At 41.9% G+C, this 20,431-nt stretch overlaps 1 protein-coding gene across 6 annotated transcripts in view; it reads right to left on the bottom strand.

The window, feature by feature from the left end:
- Positions 1-19,184: 19,184 nt before the first annotated feature.
- ACOT9 (acyl-CoA thioesterase 9) overlaps positions 19,185-20,431 on the bottom strand; it is a 90,199-nt gene continuing 88,952 nt past the window's right edge. For all 6 annotated transcript variants that reach the window (XM_070750710.1, XM_070750714.1, XM_070750711.1 and 3 more), the window contains one exon: positions 19,185-19,538. In XM_070750710.1, the coding sequence (XP_070606811.1) occupies positions 19,474-19,538 (65 nt within the window). In that variant the 3' untranslated portion in view covers positions 19,185-19,473. The remainder of the gene's footprint in view (positions 19,539-20,431) is intronic.

Raw genomic sequence — 20,431 nt, 5'->3', positions numbered from 1 at the left:
TCAGATTGTACTTAGGGAAAATTGGGTATAAATTTTTATTGTTTTTAACACCTTGCAGAGATTCCAATTTACATACCTCAAATTAAAATATAATACAATACAATATCAAAGGCCAATTTCTTAGTCAAATTAATCGTTTTTTCCAAATTATTCATCCAATTATTTTCTGGTACATATCATTCATTCTGTGCTATCTCCTTTCCTAATGCTATCATCCGGATTTTAGATAATGTTCTTTGCTTTCATTTGTATTTAAAGTGTTATAGCTATCTAAATTTCTCTTGGCTATTTGCTGTTTTTCTTAACTATGCCATTATGTTTCAGTCCCTTCTTAGAAAACACATTCCTACTTTCATTTAAAAAACAAAACAAAACCCAAAAACCTCATTTTATCATAACTGCCCTTAACAATAGAAAATATCCAAATTTACAACTCTTTAAAAGCCCAGGAAGGAAAGAGAAAAAAATAAAAATAAAGAAAGAATGAAAGAAAGAAAAAAGAATAGTGGAAAAGAACGGGAAAAGGAAAAACGCTATTCATATCATATCTTAATCCATACATAGGAGGAAGGGTTGTTATTAGAAATTTTAAAATACATTCTCTACTCAATTCATTTATTCCACTTCTTTCATTATATCAGTATGTCATTTCAACTTTAACAAATCAAAATAAATATAAATCGTTATTGCTCCATTATTTTATGCAAAAAGTATCCTCCATTTAAAACAAAACAAAACAAAAAAAGAACCAAAGTATTAATATTAATATTAATATTCTTCCCTCATCTAGATATTTTCCACTGCTGTTCTTAGTATGACAATCTTCCCTAATCTATAAACCCCGCTGCCAATCCCAGCATAATAATCTTCCCTAATCTATGTGTCACTGTCATATCAGTGCAATAATCTTCCCTATTCTAATTATTTTCACTGCTAAATGTACAGCCATAATCTTCCCTAATCTATATATTATCCCTAATTCTAAATGTCTTCCACTATTGAACTCAGTGATAATCTTCCCCAATCTATTGATTTTCTGTCTTTTCTATATAATGGCTAACATAATTAGTGCTAGTTATTATCCCATATTAATCCTACTACTGTTATTGTAATTCTCCTCCCTTTCCCTTTCCCCTCCCTCCCACTTTATCACCATAAATTAAATAAAATTTAAAAAAGAAAGAAAAGCAGAGAAGAAAATTTAAAAGAAAAAGTCATCCAAAGATAATCATAATCATTATTAAATATCTCATCTATGTTATGCGCAGTAATCAGAGCTTTTTTCATTTTTTTTTCATTTATAAGCCATTAAATTTTTTCCTCTTATATAATTCTTCCATTTTACACTTTATATCACTTGCTTGTATATTTTTTTCTATATTAAATATTAAAAAATCCAATTCATTAAGTATACTCAAATTTTTTGGTAATTTATAACTAAGAGCAAAGAAAAGAAAAAAGAAAGTGCTAATATCTTTTAGTAACTTTTAAATATTCTTACACGTATTTTAATTTTAATTTTCTTAGAAACATTTTAATTCTTAAAAGTATTTAATTTCAATTTATATTATTCAATATTATTCAATGTAATTTCAGTCAGATCAGACAGTCCAAATGTTATAGCAGTCAAATCAATTGGTCCAGTTAGGTGAAATCTATTCCAATCAGTTTAATTCAGTTCAATTAATTTAATCTTGAACATTATCTTCCTTCCATGGGTTTAGCTGATCAGTCTTTCCACGGCAAGAATACTGTCTTTAAATCTATGAGAAATGGCTGGTCATTCTCCTCTAGAGTTCTGTATTTAAACCAGTAGCAAACTGCTATATTTCCTCTGGCCACACGATGTCACTAGGTGATCAATTCTCCAAGTCTTCTCTATGTAGCTGTTTTGTGAATAGCATTAAATGACTCTTTGGCTGTTACTTCCTGTTGCTGTCACTTCCTGTTTTATTCTGCCCTTGTTCTTTGTTTATAGAAGAAAGGAAAGGTAAGAATTCCAAAATATAAGTTAAAAATTCCAAATTCCAAAACGCGAATTTCAAAGAGAACCAATTAGGTAGTTGAAAATAATCCAAATGATGGGCAATTTCACTATTTTAGAAGCTTTCGCTGAAATGCCATATTGCACAGTTAACTGCCTTCTTCAATCTTAGGCCATTTTAACTCCGTCCAGCAACCAAGCGAGAAACAAAGGTCTAAAATCCAAAACAGGCAATCTCTGCTTACCATCATAGACAGAAAATTTCTCCTTCCCCTCTGCAAGTATGTACTGTACCTCCAATTCTCTTCCAGATGGAATCATTCAGCTATCCTCCCAGCGTTGGTAGCAGCTGCAGCTGTGTCGGAACAGGCATGGCCACAGCCAGTGTGAGACAAGCCAGTTCGCCCAGTGAGGCATGACGGCCCCTGCCAGGCCCCTGGCAGCGTCCCAAGCGCCACTCTCCCTGCAGGCCCAGAACACCCGGGCAATGGGACTAGGGGGCCATTTCCCAGGAGAGAAGGAAATATTCCGGTGCTGCAGCCAATTGTACTTAGGGAAAATTGGTTTAAACAAGAACTTTTATAGTGCATAGAACCAAAGAACCACATGAACTTGAATTTTGGTTTAGACTAAATGCCCTTAATGAACTTGGAAACTCTTAATTGAACTTTGATTTGATTTGGACTAAACTTTCTGAATGAATTGAAATTATATGATAGAATTTGATTATATGTATCTATTAGATAGGTAATGATAAGTAATAATTTGTTATTACCGGTAATTTGTCATTAAGGTTGATATTTGACAATTAATTTCATTTCATTTCATTTCATTTATTGGATTTATATGCCGCCCCTCTCCGAAAACTCGGGGCGGCTAACAACAGTCATAAACAATATACAGTAAAAATCCAATACTAAAAACTAACTTAAAACCCCCTAATGTATAAAACCAACATACGTACAAACATACCATACATACAGTTGTATCAGCCTAGGGGGAGAAGAAGTCTTAATTCCCCCATGCCTGGCGGCAGAGGTGGGTTTTGAGTAGCTTACGAAAGGCAAGGAGGGTAGGGGCAATTCTAATCTCTGGGGGGAGTTGGTTCCAGAGGGCCGGGGCCGCCACAGAGAAGGCTCTTCTCCTGGGTCCCGCCAAGTGACATTGTTTCGTTGACGGGACCCGGAGAAGACCCACTCTGTGGGACCTAACTGGCCGCTGGGATTCGTGCGGCAGAAGGCGGTTCCTGAGATAATCTGGTCCGGTGCCATGAAGGGCTTTATAGGTCATAACCAACACTTTGAATTGTGACCGGAAACTGATCGGCAACCAATGCAGACTGCGGAGTGTTGGTGTAACATGGGCATATTTGGGAAAGCCCATGATTGCTCTCGCAGCTGCATTCTGCACGATCTGAAGTTTCCGAACACTTTTCAAAGGTAGCCCCATGTAGAGAGCGTTACAGTAGTCGAGCCTCGAGGTGATGAGGGCATGAGTGACTGTGAGCAGTGACTCCCGGTCCAAATAGGGTCGCAACTGATGCACCAGGCGAACCTGGGCAAACGCCCCCCTCGCCACAGCTGAAAGATGTTTCTCTAATGTGAGCTGTGGATCGAGGAGGACGCCCAAGTTGCGAACCCTCTCTGAGGGGGTCAATGTTTCTCCCCCCAGGGTGATGGACGGACAGATGGAATTGTCCTTGGGAGGCAAGACCCACAGCCACTCCGTCTTGTCTGGATTGAGTTTGAGTTTGTTGACACCCATCCAGGCCCCAACAGCCTCCAGGCACCGGCACATCACTTCCGCTGCTTCGTTGACTGGACATGGGGTGGAGATGTATAACTGGGTATCATCGGCATATTGATGATACCTCACCCCATGCCCTTGGATGATCTCACCCAGTGGTTTCATGTAGATGTTAAATAGCAGGGGGGAGAGGACCGACCCCTGAGGCACCCCACAAGGGAGAAACCTAGAGGTCGACCTCTGACCCCCCACTAACACCGACTGCGACCGACCGGAGAGGTAGGAGGAGAACCACTGGAGAACAGTGCCTCCCACTCCCAACCCCTTTCCGTGCTGTATCCGGGCCTGAAACCCGACTGCTGGGGACCTAGATAATCGGCTTCTTCCAAGGACCGCTGGAGCTGGAGTGCCACCACCTTCTCGACAACCTTCCCCATGAAGGGAAGGTTGGAGACTGGACGGTAGTTATTGAGTACGGCTGGGTCCAGGGAGGGCTTCTTGAGGAGGGGGCGCACGAGCGCTTCTTTATAGAGTGTTGGAAAGACTCCCCTCCCCAAGGAAGCGTTGGTAATCTCCTGGGCCCAGCTCCGTGTCACCTCTCGGCTGGCCGAAACCAACCAAGAGGGACACGGATCCAGTGAACAGGTGGCAGAACTCACAGCTCCAATGGCCTTGTCCACTTCATCAGGTGTCACCAAGTCAAACTCCTCCCAGACAGATGGACAAAGACGTTTAGCCCCAGTCACCTCGACTGGCTCGTTGTCAGTCGACTCTGTTTTACAATTGGAGTCGAGATCGGCCTGGATCCGAGCGATTTTATCAGCGAAAAACGTGTTAAAGTCCTCGGCACTACTCTGTAAGGGCTCCCCAACTCCCCCCTGATTAAGAAGGGAGCGGGTCACCCTAAACAGAGCGGCCGGGCGGGATTCCGCTGATGCAATCAAGGCGGAATGATACGCGCATCTTGCCGCCTTGAGCGCCACTTTGTAAGTCTTAATAAAAGCTCTTACAAGTGTTCGATCGGATTCGGACTTACTCTTCCTCCATCGCTTCTCTAGACGTCTCTTCTGGCGCTTCAACTCCCGGAGCTCCTCGTTGAACCATGGAGCTCTACGGGGTCTAGCGCCACGGAGAGGTCGCAACGGCGCAATACGGTCAAGGGCCTCCGCTGCCGCCTTGTTCCAGGCCTCAGCCAGAGACTCTGCCGGACTGCGGACGAGTGTATCTGGAAGAACCCCAAGCGCCTTCTGAAAGCCTTCTGGATCCATCAGGCGTCTGGGGCGGAACATCTTAATTGGTTCCGCCTCCCTGCGGGGGAGGATTGGAGCCAGGAAGTCAAGCCGCAGTAGAAAATGGTCTGACCATGACAAAGGCAACACTTCTAAGCCCCTTAGTCTCAGACCATTACTCAGTTGCTCAGAGAGGAATACCATGTCGGGTGAGTGCCCCCCCTCATGAGTCGGACCCTGAACTACTTGGGTCAGGTCCATGGCTGCCATGGTGGCCATGAACTCCTGTGCCAGTCCAGAGGATTCGCCGAGCGGCGGCAGGTTGAGGTCCCCCAAGACAATAAGTCTAGGGAACCCCACCGCCAGCCCGGCTACCTCCTCGAGCAGCACAGGCAGGGCTTGTGCCACGCAGCTGGGAGGCAGGTACGTGAGAAACAAGCCCACCTGAACCCCTAAGTCCAACTTCACCAGGAGGGACTCACAACCCGCAATCTCCGGAGCAACGAGTCTACGCAGGCAAAGGCTCTCCCTGGCTATAATAGCCACTCCTCCCCCCCTTCCCCGGGGTCGAGGTTGATGCCATATCTGAAACCCGGCTGGGCAAATTTCAGAGAGAGGAACTCCTCCCTCTGGGCCCAGCCAGGTTTCAGTTACACATGCCAGGTCGGCCTCCTCATCCAGGATCAAATCCCGGATGAGGAGAGCTTTATTTACCACCGACCTGGCATTGAGTAGCAGCAACCTGAGCCCAGGGCCAGATTTACACTCATCACCAGTATTCTGGGTTGAGCTCACGGAGCCGGAACAAGGGATCGTTATTAAGCAACGATCCCTCCTTCCCCTGTAACGGCTAGCTCCGTGACTCCCGCCAGTTACTTAATGGGAATTGAATTGACTTATTAATATAGAATTTACTGCAGGTTTAATTACTTTCCTTTCCTTGCTACTAGTTTCGGTAATTTATTAATCTGTTTAGTTTATTAGTTATATGTGATAATTTTATATTTTTTTAAAAAAAAGGTTAAATTATTCAAGAGTAAGAAGAAATATAAAAATATTAGAGGGTTAAGAATATGGCAACTTTCTCAACCATAGCTAAAATAATTAAGTAACCAACACTGATGATATAATCACCAGCAGTGCAAAAAACTACAACTGCTGCTGCTACAGAGCCGTGTGCCAGATGCACCTACATTACAGACATTACAAAACTCTCTGTACATAATACAAGAATTTATGATTAAACAAGAAGAATCTGTTATCATATTATCAAGAGGTAATATTACAAAAACATCAAGAAACCAGGCAAAAAATTGAAGAAGTATAAGCAAAGTTTGTAAAACTTAACGCCAAAATATAAGGAATGCAAGAGACAGTGACCAGCATGAGACGAATATAAAGAATTTAGAAGGAATAACAGAAGATACAAAAACAAGGGTAAATGAAACAGAAAGAATACTTAAAATAATTAATAAAGAAACGGCCATTGCCCATTTAGAATTTCAAAAAGCTTCCTTCTATTTAAGATTACAAAATATTCCTGAGGTGAAAGGAGAAAATATATTTACAACAGTATTGGAATTGCTATCAGAAGGTCTGACAATAGACGAAGAGGAGTTGAATAAATATATAGATGTGGTTTATAGGGTGCAAACTGTTCTGTCGGGCTCTCTGGTAGACTCCTCCCAAAAATTCACAGGTACAAATTTCAGACACATACATGTTTGAAAATTCAAAACAATGTTCTTTATAATGGAAATTCACTTAAACTAAGCCCTCTTTTGGTATAGCAAAGAGCACTGGTCTCCAAACAAACTGGTAATTTGTACAAGTCCCTTATCAGTTCTGTTATACTTAGCTTGCAGCTGTGAGGCAATTCACAGTCCTTCTTTCACAAAGTAAAACACACTTTGCTCTGGTTTAGTTTCCAAGCGGGGAAAAATCAGCACACAAAAAGGTAAAAGTCAGTAAAGCAGTCATGAAACACAACAATCAGATAATCCTCCACAATGGCCAAACCCACAGGCTGCTATTTATAGCAGCCTCACTAATTACCACAGCCCCACCCAACCACAGGTGGCCTCATTTTCTTTGATAATAATCTCTCAGTTGTTGTTGCCTATGCATCGCTCTCCGCATGCGTGGCTGTATCATTAACTCTTGTTCTGAATCCAAGGACGAGCTAGATAATTGATCTCCTTCTGAGCAATTCAAACTCCGAATCTTTAAATATCCTCCAAGAAAAAAGAACAACAACTTTGGGCAATTTGCTACGACTTAAAGCTTTCGCTAATCACCCCATAGCCGATTAGCCACTTCCACACCAATTTTATGCATTTCTGCTTCTGTAAATAGAAAAAATAAAAACAATCGATTTTGAATCTCTTTCTGTCTCTCCGCACTCTCCAGCATATCACTTAAACTTTTGTCACCTCGCCATCGCTCAAATCCATCCTCCTTCCAGATGTTTCAAGGCTTCTTCAATCTCTGCATTGCGTAGTCTTCCGCGGCTAGCATCAGCCAGGCATGGTGGCCTGGCCGACTTCGTGCCACCGCTGGTGCGAGACTAAGTCAGTTGATTTTCTGGTGGGGCATGCCGGCCCCAAACCAGACTTCTGGTAGCGTCCCCTACTTCATCTCCTCTGCAGGGAGGATCGGGCCTGGTTCAAAAGAACCAGGACCCCCGGATGGTGGGGATTCAGGGCTTCCCTCAGAAGAACGAGGAAGCCCTGTGGTGCCGCGGCCATTGACCCTGCCCCTCCTATCAACTTCCCAGCACTTTCCTTGCCACTCCCCCCCCTCTCCAATTCCGGTGCCTGGCTCCACTGTGCAGCCTTTAGAGGGAACACTGACCGGCAAGTCCCCGCAGCCCCGTGCCTGCCAGCCTTCCTTGTTTCATCCTACGGCTGAGTCTCCTTACCTTGGCTGTCTCAGCTTCCTTCCAGGGGGACTGTGGGGGTGGGGGGGTGGCTCCCTGAGCCTCTTCTTTCCTGGGCCACGTGGGAGCTGCAGTTCCAGAAGCTGTGTCGCCCGTGCCAAATAGCCCAGGAGAGAGAGCAGCCGTCGGGTGGGAGAAATAGTGCTCAGCTCCTGCGCAGTGTTGAAAAACCCTGTGTGGCATGTTGTTGCTGGGTGCACTGGTGCACATCCACACACCTTAGGGGGAACAGTGGTTACAAGGCCACAATTCACAAATCTTTTCAACGTCCAGCTGTCAACAGATTTAATTGTCTTCCTTTAGCTATAATGTTGATGATACTCAGTTATACATCTCCACCCCATGTCCACTCAGTGAAGAAGTGGAAGTGATGTGCTGGTGTCTGGAGGCTGATTTGGATCGGTGTCAACAGGCTCAGACTCAACCTTGACAAGATGGAATGGCTGTGGGTCTTGCCTCCCAAAGACAATCCCACCCAATCCATCACCCTGGGGGGGGGACTTTTCACCCCCTTCAGAGAGGGTCTGCAACTTGGGCATCCTCCTCAATCCACAGCTGATCTTAGATTACCATGTCTCAATTGTGGCGAGGGGGACATTTGCCCAGGTTCACCTGGTCCATCAGTTGCGGCCCTATTTGGACTGGGAGTCTCTTCTCACAGTCACTCACACCCTTATCATCTCGAGGTTCGACTACTGCAATGCCCTCTATGTGGGGCTACCTTTGAAGAATGTTCAGAAACTTCAGATGGTGCAAAATGCAGCTGCGCGAGCAGTCTTCAGCCTTCCAAGATATGCCCATGTCTCTCAGCACCAGACAGATTACTTACGGGACCGTCTTGTGTGTATCCCAGCGGCCAGTCAGGTCCCACAGAATTGGCCTTCTCCAGGTCCCATCACCTTGACGATGTCATCAGGTGGGACCTAGGGGAAGTGTCTTCTCTATGGCAGCCCCGCCCCTCTGAAATCAACTCCCTCCAGAGATTCGCACTGTCCCCACCCTACCCACCTTCTGCAAGAGTTTAAAGACCTAGCTGTGCCAGCAGGCTTGGGGCTATTAACTCCATCATCTTGCCCCAGTGAGTGAATGAATATATTGGTTGATTGATTGGTTGAATGTGAGTGATTGGTTTTTTAAGAAATTGGGGTTTTAGTATGTTTTAATTTTACATTTCTATATAGGTATTCACTTTTGTTGTGAGCCATCCTGAGTCCAAGAAATAGGGCGGCATAGAAATCTAATAAATAAAATAAAATAAAATAATAATTAATGAATGTCCATTTTAGGCCTTTAATCCTTCCAAATTCATTCTAAATTAAAATCTGAACAGATTGAGACAATATTCTTTTAAGACAATAATAAATTGTCCACTATTTCATTTGGCCACCCCCCACCCCCAAAAGGCACATTTATTGTTTTCCATTGGGTTTTCCCATAATTCTTTCCAAAAGTTCAAAGCTTTTTCTTTACGAACATTAGTTTAGGCTCTATTTTCATCAAGGAATCAGTCGAAGAGGTCTTGGTTTTTTCTGAACTGGACATTTTCATGATATTGTTTTATTCATCCTTTATATCTGTCAATTGCTGTTGCTATTACATCTTGTTTTATTTCTTCCATGATTTCTGTTACTGTTTTTTCCTCCAGGTTGTATTTTTTGTGGAAACTATTTTTCAGCTTTTTGTTCTTTAGTTTTCCTTCTTTCAAGTACTGACATCCCTTAATATTTTTTATATTTTATTTTCAAATCAAATTTCCTAGTTTGATGTTCCAGTGGGTTCCTTTTTTGGAATTTTTATAACCCAGTTTTGCAGTTATAACCATAGTTCCCTCTAAGCTGAGCAGTGAGCAATCGCTCACTTAAAAATCATCATCAACTCAGAGTTTTCCAAACCTGCCCAGAAGCCGAGAGGGAAAGAGTGAGAGGGAAGGAGAAAGAGAGGAAGAGAAACAGATAAAAAAAGAGACGAAGGAAAAGAGAAAGAAAAAGAATGGGAGTAAGGAAGAGAGAAAGAAAATCAAAATCTAGTTTGAAACTAGCTCAACTATTTAAGTGGCATTTTGATATTGATAGAGTTGCCCTATTATGAGCTCACTGTTATAGACACACAGTACAGTATTTTATTTTGAAATTCTCTGAGGCAAAACAGGGTGGGTTATTTGTTTGTTTGTTTGTTTGTTTGTTTGTTTGTTTATTTATTATTTTTGTGCCGCCCAGTCCCAAAGGGACTGCCGCTCAGACACTATACTTTTCCGCCCACCCCCCCAAAAAATTAGAGGGAACACTGGTTATAACAGCAGCTGTGCTATACATTAGTTTCATATAGTGTGTTGGATGGGATGGAAGTTAAAATGTTGTTCATGGCAATTAACTCATTTGCTATGCACTTCATGAATGGTAAGTAGTCTTTTTATTTCTGTTTTCTTTGATGTGGTTTTCAATATTTTTCTTTCAGCATTTTTGCTAGATCTTAGCTCCACATTTTCAAGTTGTTGTACAGGAAGATCTTCATTCTATATTTTGTTTTTTCCATTGGCTGGTCATTTGGTTCATGTGTTGGAACAGTTTCTTCAGCTTGTTCATCATTACTTGTTTTCTTTTTAGCCAATATTTCTACATGTTGCATTTCCACATCTGTAAAAACTTTATTATGGATGATGAAGTGTCTTTGATTCATTAATCTTTTTTCAGTTACATCACTTTCTGGGTGTTTTTCCTTCCACAGTGGGATCATTCTTTTTTTAAATCCCCTGGGTATTGGTTCTGCCTGGTAATAATATTTGATGATTTTTAAAATTTTCTTCAGTTGTCCAAGTTTTGTGGTTTGGTTCCAGTTGCTTTCCAGTTGCTCACTCTGGTTCCCTGGCAGTTACAACTGAGCCCTGTAGCCCCTTTTTTGACAGATGTCCAGGAGCCATAGCATCTGATGCAGTCCTTGTTGACCTGGACAACAAACAACCCAATGTGGAATTATGTTGATTTCATCTCATCATTACTGATGGTAGGTGCTTGGGTTGGTTCACAATGGTTATATCATTACTGATCCAAAGATTAATCCCATAAACATAGGAACTGCACAGCATAGCTGTTCAGTCCCAGCCATGGAAGCCTGTTTGCCTGTTTGGTGGCAGAAGTCAGAATCAGGAATTGGGGGCGGGGGGGGGGGCACAAAAACAGCCTAACTGCCTGTTGGTGGCAAAAGACAGGATTAGGGATGGGGGGGAGGGGAGGAAGTTTGATGTTTGTAAAACGTGTACATGATTTTAAAAAGTATACATGGTTGTAAAAAGTGTTCTGCTTCACTGGTATTTTATTAAACAATATAATACTACACCATTTGGTTCAGAATATTTTTTTTCTTTGTTTTCCTCCTCTAAAATCTGGGTGTGTCTTATACATCAGTGCGTCTTATACACCGGTGCTTCTTATACACCGAAAAATACAGCACCTGTTGGCGTAAAATGACAGAATCAGGGATGTGGGGGAGGAAAGCGGCCTACCTGTGTGTTGGTGGCAAAAGGCAGGATCAGAAATGGGGGGGGGGAGGAGCAGCCATTAAATCATCATCATCATCATCATATAGTCAAGAAATGGATTGTTGTATTTAGCATTAATTGTAGCTTTATTTTGTATTTTTAATTTTTTCCAATATAAACATACATATGAGTCTCAGGAGAAGGGCGGCCTAAACAATGAACAAATAAATTGATTGGTCAGGTCTTTTTTATGCTATGTTAACAATAATAATACAAATAGGAATATGGAATTCTAATCTTCCAACTTCAAACAATACTGTCCTCATTTCATATTTCTTTTGCATTTTCTCTTTAATTCATTTAAGCATAAATGACATTTCTTCGCACCCTGTATTTATTATCCCTTAGTAAATGTTATCATTCAATATTTTAAAAATCACTCATTATTCCACCGTAACATCAGTATTCCAAATGTATAGGCTTACTAATAACACCAATTTATTAACAATATTCAGTTCATCACGGGAGTGTATCTCAAGGTCCCCAACATTTCTAATTATTATTTTAAATTCACAATATCTTTTAACACACAGTTAATATTAATACTTCAAATAAATTGTGTAATCTTAAATTACCATCTACGAATAGAACAGAACAGAACAATCTTATTGGCCAAGTGTGATTGGACATACAAGGGATTTGTCTTTGGTGCATATGCTCTCAATGTACATAAAAGAAAATATAGATTCATCAAGAATCATGAGGTACAACAATAATCTAAACTTATTGGGATTGTGGTATTTTCCCAATTAATTAAAATATTTTCTCATTATCCATCATCTCTTAGTCTTTCTAAATTGATTTATTGATTTTATTGATTTTTTTTGGTTAATCTTTTATCTCTCTCTGTTGGAATCTTGTATCTCTTTTTAAATTTTTGTGTCTACTAAGCTTTCCCTTCTGAGTCCCTCTTGTCTCTTTCTGCTGCATTTTTTTTCAACACCTATCCACAGAACTTCCTTTCGTTTTTGTTTTTTAAAGGTGTTTTTCTCTCTTCTCTCTATACCTTTATAAATTGTAATATTTATTAATTGGATTTATATGCTGCCACTCTCCGGGGACTCAGGGCAGCTTACAACATATCAAAAAACAACAATGTACACAATATGAATATCTAAAATCCAATTAATTTAATTTAACTAATTACTCTAAAACTCTGGAACATTAAAAATCACTCATTCCCATTCAAACAACAGGCATGCATCACACTCGTCGGCCAAGGGGTTAGGGTCTAATGCCCCCAACCCTGTCAGCATAAATGAGTTTTCAGATTCTTACAGAAGGTGAAGGTGGGGGCACTACGAATCTCTGCAGGGAGCTGATTCCAGAGGGCTGGAATCCCCACATGTTTTCAGTGCTCTTTCTCCACCTCACGTCATGTCAGATTCTGAGGATGAGCCAGGCCCCTCTAGGTACCCTTGACTAGGGGGGTTGCCAGCTTATGCAGAGAGTGAGAGTGAGGGAGAAAGTGACCTGACTGAGCCTGAGGAATCATTAGAGGGGGTTGATATGACAATGGGGGGTGGTCCGAGTCAGAGGATGAGGGTGACATTAGAGTGAGAAGTCAGTGGATAGACTTTTGCTATAGGAGATTGTTGAGAAGGTGAGAGGAGTTGCATAGTAAAAGGTATTAGTGTACAGACTTAGCCTCTTTGGGGTGTGATGTCACTTTCAGGCAGTATAAAGGCAAAGAATCTTAGGAAATTGGGTGTGGAGTTTCAACATCATTCAATGGGAGAGTTGTGAGACTGGAAGTGTGATCGACCAAGGCTTTAAAACCATGACTTCTGTCTCAATAAAAGACATTCTCTGCTGGATTCACACACATTTAACATGCATAATACTTCTTCATACATCTCTAGTTCCATTTTATAGTGATTTAATACAGCTTATAAAAAGTATATTTCTATTATTCCAATATCTTGATATTTAAGAAGCTTCTATTTAATCAAATTGTATCAATCCCATAGTTATATCTCCCAAACGCCTTATTTTATTTTATAATAACTTACAGCCTTATAATTCCCTAATTATATATTTCCCAATTGCCCATTTTTTAAAGTTTTATTTCCTTCTCTTTTCTTCAGACCTTTTCTTCTTTTGCCTCTTAAAATATTCTATTAAGTAACATTAATAGTCCAAGTCCAAATTAATCCAGGTTAATCCACTAAATTCTTCCAGTCTTCCCAATCTATAATCCAATAGTCAATTTTAAAAAGATTTAGTTATCTGCAAATTAATTCTTTTTCATAACTATTCAAAAGTAAAGAAAAAAAATCCACTATTGAATGTTCTCGAGTTTTCTCAGACAACTTTTAACATCAAAGTCAACGTCAGGCCACTCACCAGATGTTGTTGCTTCTGTTTCGTATATTATATATTTGTGTATTAGATTAGCTTTCATTAAGTATACTGCAGCTATAGTGTTGCAGTACTTCTCTTTCTCCAATAAATGGCCCTCTTAAATTTCAATCCAAATAAACATTCTGTAAAAACTGCTGATTATCAGATAAGTCCAAGAGGTTTAGAAATTCAAATAATCAAATAGCTTCTCCTTAAACTTGCTTTCAAATTATTTGAATTTTTTTCCACACTGTCTGTATTTTTATAGCTTCTCCTGTTTCCTTTCTGCCTTTTTGATTTGGGTTTTTTCCCCTCCATGTTTCAATTCACTGCTATTTTAAGCTTAGGATTTTCTTTTCATATTGTTATTATTGCAAATCATTAAAGAAAAAGTTGGTAAAAATCTCACCCAATTTCAATGTTCCGTCCATACAGTGCTCCTGCACAATCTTGGTAACTGATTGTCCAGGCTTTGGGGTGGCCAGCAATGGTGGGCCTGCATGCTGCCATTCGGGGGGAACTAGTTTTAGACCTAACAAGGAATTTGTGGATTCCTCAGGGTCAGCAAAGCACTTCTCCTTCCTTCCCTATCCCTACAAGACCGCGGTGACCTAAAGGGTCTCTTGGCAGCAGTTACCAGCTGGATTTTCACCAAGTTCAGGAGAGCCTGCTATTTTCCAGCTGTTCTCACCGCAGTTGCAACTAGAACTGCATTAATTGGACCTTTCAACTCATGACATAAACACAGCGGGAGGTACTGAACCTGAGGTTATGGCATAGATTGATCAGTATACTTGATTCAGACAAAAGATTTTACAGTCATGTCATAAGTTCCACTAATTATTATTATTGTTGTTGTTATTATTATTATTATTATTATTTATTAGATAAATAATAATAATAATCCATAAACTCAGGGCGGCTCACAGCAATAATAAAAACAATGTACAATAACAAATCTAATATATTTTAAAAATATCTAAAAAACCCTTATTTAATAACAAGACATACACACAAACATACCATACATAAATTATATAGGCCTGGGGAAGATGTCTCAATTCCCCCCTACCTAACAGCAGAAGTGAGTTTTAAGAAGTCTACGAAAGGCAAGTAGGGTGGGAGCTGGTTCCAGAGGGTCGGGGCTGCCACAGAGAAGGCTCTTTCCTGGGTCCCGCCAGACAACATTGTTTAGTCGACGGGACCCGGAGAAGGCCAATTCTGTGGGACCTAACTGGTCGCTGGGATTCATGCGGCAGAAGGCAGTCCTGGAGATATTCTGGTCCGATGCCATGAAGGGCTTTATAGGTCATAACCAACACTTTGAATTGTGACCGGAAATTTATCGGCAACCAATGCAGACTGCGGAGTGTTGGTGTAACATGGGCATACCTAGGGAAGCCCATGATTGCTCTTGCAGCTGCATTCTGCACGATCTGAAGTTTCCGAACACTCTTCAAAGGTAGCCCCATGTAGAGAGCATTACAGTAGTCGAACCTCGAGGTGATCAGTTTCATGAGTGACTGTGAGCAGTGATTCCCAGTCCAGGTAGGGCCGCAACTGGTGACCAGGTGAACCTGGGCAAACGACCCCCTCGCCACAGCTGGTTTTCTAATGTAAGCTGTGGATCGAGGAGGATGCCCAAGTTGCGGACCCTCTCTGAGGGGATCAGTAATTCCCCCCCCCCCCAGGGTAATGGACAGACAGATGGAATTAACATGTTTTGTTTTTAGATATTAATTTAATTTAATTTAATTTAGTTGACTTCTATGCCGCCCACTCCGGTAGGACTCAGGGCAGCTTACAACAATAAAAAACAATACAATAGTACTATAATAAAAAGAAGTTGAACATCAACAGTAGATTTAAAACCCATCATAACCCTAACAAACCCATTATAAAAACACTAAAACCAATCTAACAAACATACATACCAGTCAAACATAATTTGGGCACATCAGGTGTTAAAGTTCATGGCCCACAGGCCTGTCAGCAAAGCCAAGTCTTAACAGCTTTTCAAAAGGCCAGTAGAGCAGGAGCAGTGCGAACATTGGGGGAGAGTTGGTTCCATAGAGCTGGGGCAGCACAGAAAAGGCCTACATTGTTTAGTCAATGGGACCCGGAGAAGGCCGATTCTGTGCAATAGGTCTCTGGAAAGTATGTGGCAGGAGACAGTCCCGTAAATAGGCCCTAAGTCATGTAGGGCTTTATAGGTGATAACCAACACCTTGAATTGTAACAGAAGACTAATTAGTAGCCAGTGCAGCATGCAGAGTATTGGTGTTATATGGGTGTACCGAGATACATCCATAATAACTCGCGCAACTGCATTCTGGATTATCTGCAGTCTCCAAACACTCTTCAAGGGTAGCCCTATGTAGAGCGCTTAGCAATAATGCTATGGTCCTCTCCCCCTGCTGTTTAATATCTACATGAAACTGCTGGATGAGATCATCCAGCACAAGGTGAGTTGTCATCACGATACTGATGATTCTCAGCTATACATCTCCACCTCGTGTCCAATTAGTGAAGCAGTGGAAGTGATGTGCCGGTGTCTGGAGGCTGTTAGGGTCTGGATGGGTGCTAAGAAGCTCAAGCTCAATCCTGACAAGATGGAGTGGCTGTGGGTTCTGCCTCCCAAGTACACCTCCATCTGTCCATCACCCAGGGGGGACTCTAACCCCCTCAGAGAGAGTCCACAACTTGGGTGCCCTCCTCGAACCACAGCTGACATTGGACCATCATCTTTCGGCTGTGGCGAGGGGAGCGTTTGCCCAGGTTCGCCTGGTGCACCAGTTGCAGCCCTATTTGGACAGGGAGTCTCTACTCACAGTCGCTCATGCCCTTATCATCTCAAGGTTTGACTACCACAATACTCTCTACATGGGACTACCTCTGAAAAGTGTTCGGAAAGTACAAACTGTACTGCAGCCGCGCGAGCAATCATGGGCCTCCCAATATATGCCCATATTTCTTCAGCAGCACTGGATTGCATTGGTTGCCAATTGGTTTCTGGACACAATTCAAAGTGTTGGTTATGACCTATAAAGCCCTACATGGCATTGGACCAGATTACCTATGGGACTGCCTTTTTCCGCATGAATCCCAGCATCCAGTTTGGTCCCACAGAGTCAGCCTTCTCCAAGTCCCGTCAATTAGACAATGTCATTTGGTGGGGCCCAGGGAAAGAGCCTTCTCTGTAGGGGGTCTGGCCCTCTGGAATCAGGTCTCCCCAGATATTCATACTGCTCCAACCACCCTTGCATTTCGTAAGAATCTGAAAACCCATTTATGCCACCAGGTTTGGGCTCATTAGATGCCAGCCTTTGGCCACTGAATGTCTAGTATGCTTATGGTTTGTACTTGTATGAATAATTTTAATGTCTAGTCTTTTATAATGTTTTAAATTAACTATTTATATTAATTGGATCTAGTTATATTATTGTATGCTGTTTTGTTACTGATATGTTGTGAGCCACCCCGAGTCCACGGAGAGGGGCAGCATACAAGTCCAATAAATAAATAAATAAATTAGCTTAATAGTTTATTGTTAGGAAAACAGCACTTTACATAGGGATTACATCTTACTATCAGTACCGGACAAAATGAGGTTTGTACAAATAAAAGGAACCAGCCTTGCCAAAATTTTCTACTGTTTTCCCCCAAAATAAGTCCACTTTGTCTCAGTCTTATTTTCTTTTGGGCACCAAAATAAATACTGGAGCTTATTTTTGGAGATGCCAAGGCAGGGGCTGAGGTTGGCATCACACAGGCCCCGCACACACGCCGCCTGCTACGTGATAAAACAAGGGAAAAGCAAAGCGGGCAGGGTGTGGGAAAAGGTCCATCTAGGAAAAAAAGAAAACAGAAAAGCACAAAGAGACGGACAAAAAGTCATACCTTTCTGCCTGCTGGGTCACATCAGCCTTCTGGAGAAAAGCCAAAGTTTCAATCATTCTCCGGGGTGGAGCACAGAGCAAGGCACACAGCCTGCCCTGAGGAGCGCCGGCTTGAAAGCAGGTGGCAAGGCAACTCCCCAAGGAGGTTGTGAAAATGGGCCCATCTCACTTCAACAGCTGCCCAGGTCTGGCGGAGGGCAAGGGTGGAATCAGTACTGAAACACAGTGGCAAACCCACTGGCCTCAAGAACTGCAGCCCTCTAGGTCAACTGCCATTGAAACAGTAAACACAGACCAAGCAGCGCCAAGTGGTGCAGCAGGACCAAAGCAGCAGGTGGAGGAGGAGACAGCAGTCACTACCAGACAGGTGACCTGCAGGTTGGGGCAAGGGCAGCGAGGACAAAAAATCCCCTCCAGCAGCAGACATGGTTGATTCACAGCAGCCGTGGAGGCCTTTCGCCATCACTTTCCCCTGGCTCCAAAACAGCAGAGTAAGGGGGCCAAGCTTCCCCCACCCATAGCAGGGGTGTGAAACTCAATGTCTGTGGGTTGAATCCAGCCCATGGTGGTACTTAGATCTGGTCACTGTGGTACTTCTGCCACAAAAACAGAGCTTAGGTGGGCTGTGCATGACCTCAACTTCTGTTTTCGCTGGCAGAGGATTGCTGGAGGCCGTTGCGGCCAAAAACGGGACCCAGGGGCATTCCTAACCTCCATTTTCACTATAAAAGCAAAACAAAATAGAAGGAGAAAAGAGGAAAGGCAACAAAAAAGAAAGATGAGAAGTGAGCAAGCAAGGAAAAGGAAAGAGGGGAGGAAAGGAGGGAGGGAGGGAGAATTATAATAAGAGGAAGGGAGGGTCTGGGGAAAGTCCTGCCACACAGCCCGACTATGCACACACACACCCATACATCCAAGGTCAAGCACAATCGTGGCCCTCAATGTAATTGAGTTTGATACCTGTGCTCCATAGCATGGCATCCGGCTTGAGAAGGGAGTGAAAGGGAAGAGGTAAGCAGGCAGGCAGGTCATTGAATGGGCAAGGGGAAGTTGCAGTGTCCTGCCTGTGGGGGCCTTGAAGTACATGGGTCCAGGGCATCTGTGGCAGCGCCCCCCACATGCCTCACCTCACCTCGTGAGGCTGCCATGCGCCCTCCTGTCCCATTGCAGCCACAAGCAACCCAAAAGTAGGATGGAGACTGATGGGGTCTTAACTAGGGCTTATTTTGGAATAGGGCTTAATATTCCCTATTAATCAAACTAGGGTTTATTTCCAGGGAATCTTATTTTCCAGAAAACGGTAATCTTAAAAACCTTAAAAAACAAGTATCAATCAGCACAATGAGTTTTTTTATGGATCCAAAGGGAAAGGGGGGAAATGTCTTAATTAGTCCAATATAGTATCTACACTATATGTTGAGGTTAAATAACGTACAAGTTTTTTAAAGTATGAGAGATATTCAGAAGCATTATTCTATACTATTTTGTATAATTCCTACTCAAAAGTAACTTTTTTTCTTTTGCTACTGATTATTTATTTATACAATATTTTGCCCATCCCAATCACAATTGGACCCTCAGCAAGATATTCTATATTTGTTTTATGCTTAAACATATGAAGAATATATGCAATAAGAACATTAAAATAGTTGTGGAAATAGTAATAAAAATACTTGGATAGAAATCTAAAACCTTTATGATAGTACTGTTTTTGGAGTAAAAACGCTTTTCTGTTCTTTCTGATAGCCACTATGTTTGAAGTTTCCAAGGCCATCCAAAGCTATAATTCTGTGCTGATTCTATGTTGTGTTTTCTTTCATAACTGAATCAAAGTGCCGTTTTCCATCCAAATACAACATAGATTCTGAAAGAAAAGCACAAATATCAAGTTTCATAAGATCACATGATTAGTTGGATGCTCAGAGCTTTTTTAGTTTTCACAATTTTCTTTAAATATTCATTTTCTTAATTTTTTAAGTCTGTGCTTTCCAGATAGATAAAACAAGTGTTCCTGTCTTTATCATCATAAGAAGATAATTAGTTCTTTAATTTAAAATAATTTGTATAACTGAAGATCAATACCAATAGATAATAACACCCTGGCCGACGAATGTCTGTATGGCTGTTGTCTGAATGTGTATGATTGATTTTAACATATCTGGGGAGTTTAGATTGTTTGTTTAGTGTAATTAATTGAATTTATCTATTGCATTCTGTTGTTTTTTATATGTTGTAAGTCGCCCCGAGTCCTCGGAGAAGGGCAGCATATAAACCAAATAAATGAATGAATGAATGAATGAATGAATGAATGAATGAATGAATGAATGAATGACAGATGAAATACTGAAAATAATCTGAAAACTGATGGCATAGATTAGAACAGTGATTGTGAAGCTTTTTTGGCTTGGGTGCCAAACGTGTGTGCATGTGCCCACACCCATAATGCAATGCCCTCCTCCTATGCATGTGCACAACCCCCCATGCTGTCTGCCATGCATGCACACAACCCCCACACATGCTGCTCCCCCCACACATGAGCACAGGCTTCACTGAAGCCTCCGGACCTCTGGTAGCCCACTGAGCCATTTTTTGCCGTCCCCAGACTTCAAGAGGTTTTTCTGAACTCCGGGGATGGCAAAAAAATGGGCCAACCGGAAGTTCAGACTTCTGGTAGGCCTGTTGGGCTGATTTTTGCCATCCGCAGGATACAGGAGGCGTTTGTTTGTTTGTTTGACTTATATGCCGCCCCTCTTGAAG

This window comes from Erythrolamprus reginae, chromosome 4 (genome assembly GCF_031021105.1).
Source record: "Erythrolamprus reginae isolate rEryReg1 chromosome 4, rEryReg1.hap1, whole genome shotgun sequence".
In the NCBI taxonomy this organism is placed as follows: Eukaryota; Metazoa; Chordata; class Lepidosauria; order Squamata; family Dipsadidae; genus Erythrolamprus; species Erythrolamprus reginae.
The sequence above is the reverse complement of the archived record's forward strand: the minus strand, read 5'-3'. Positions and strand labels throughout refer to the sequence as shown.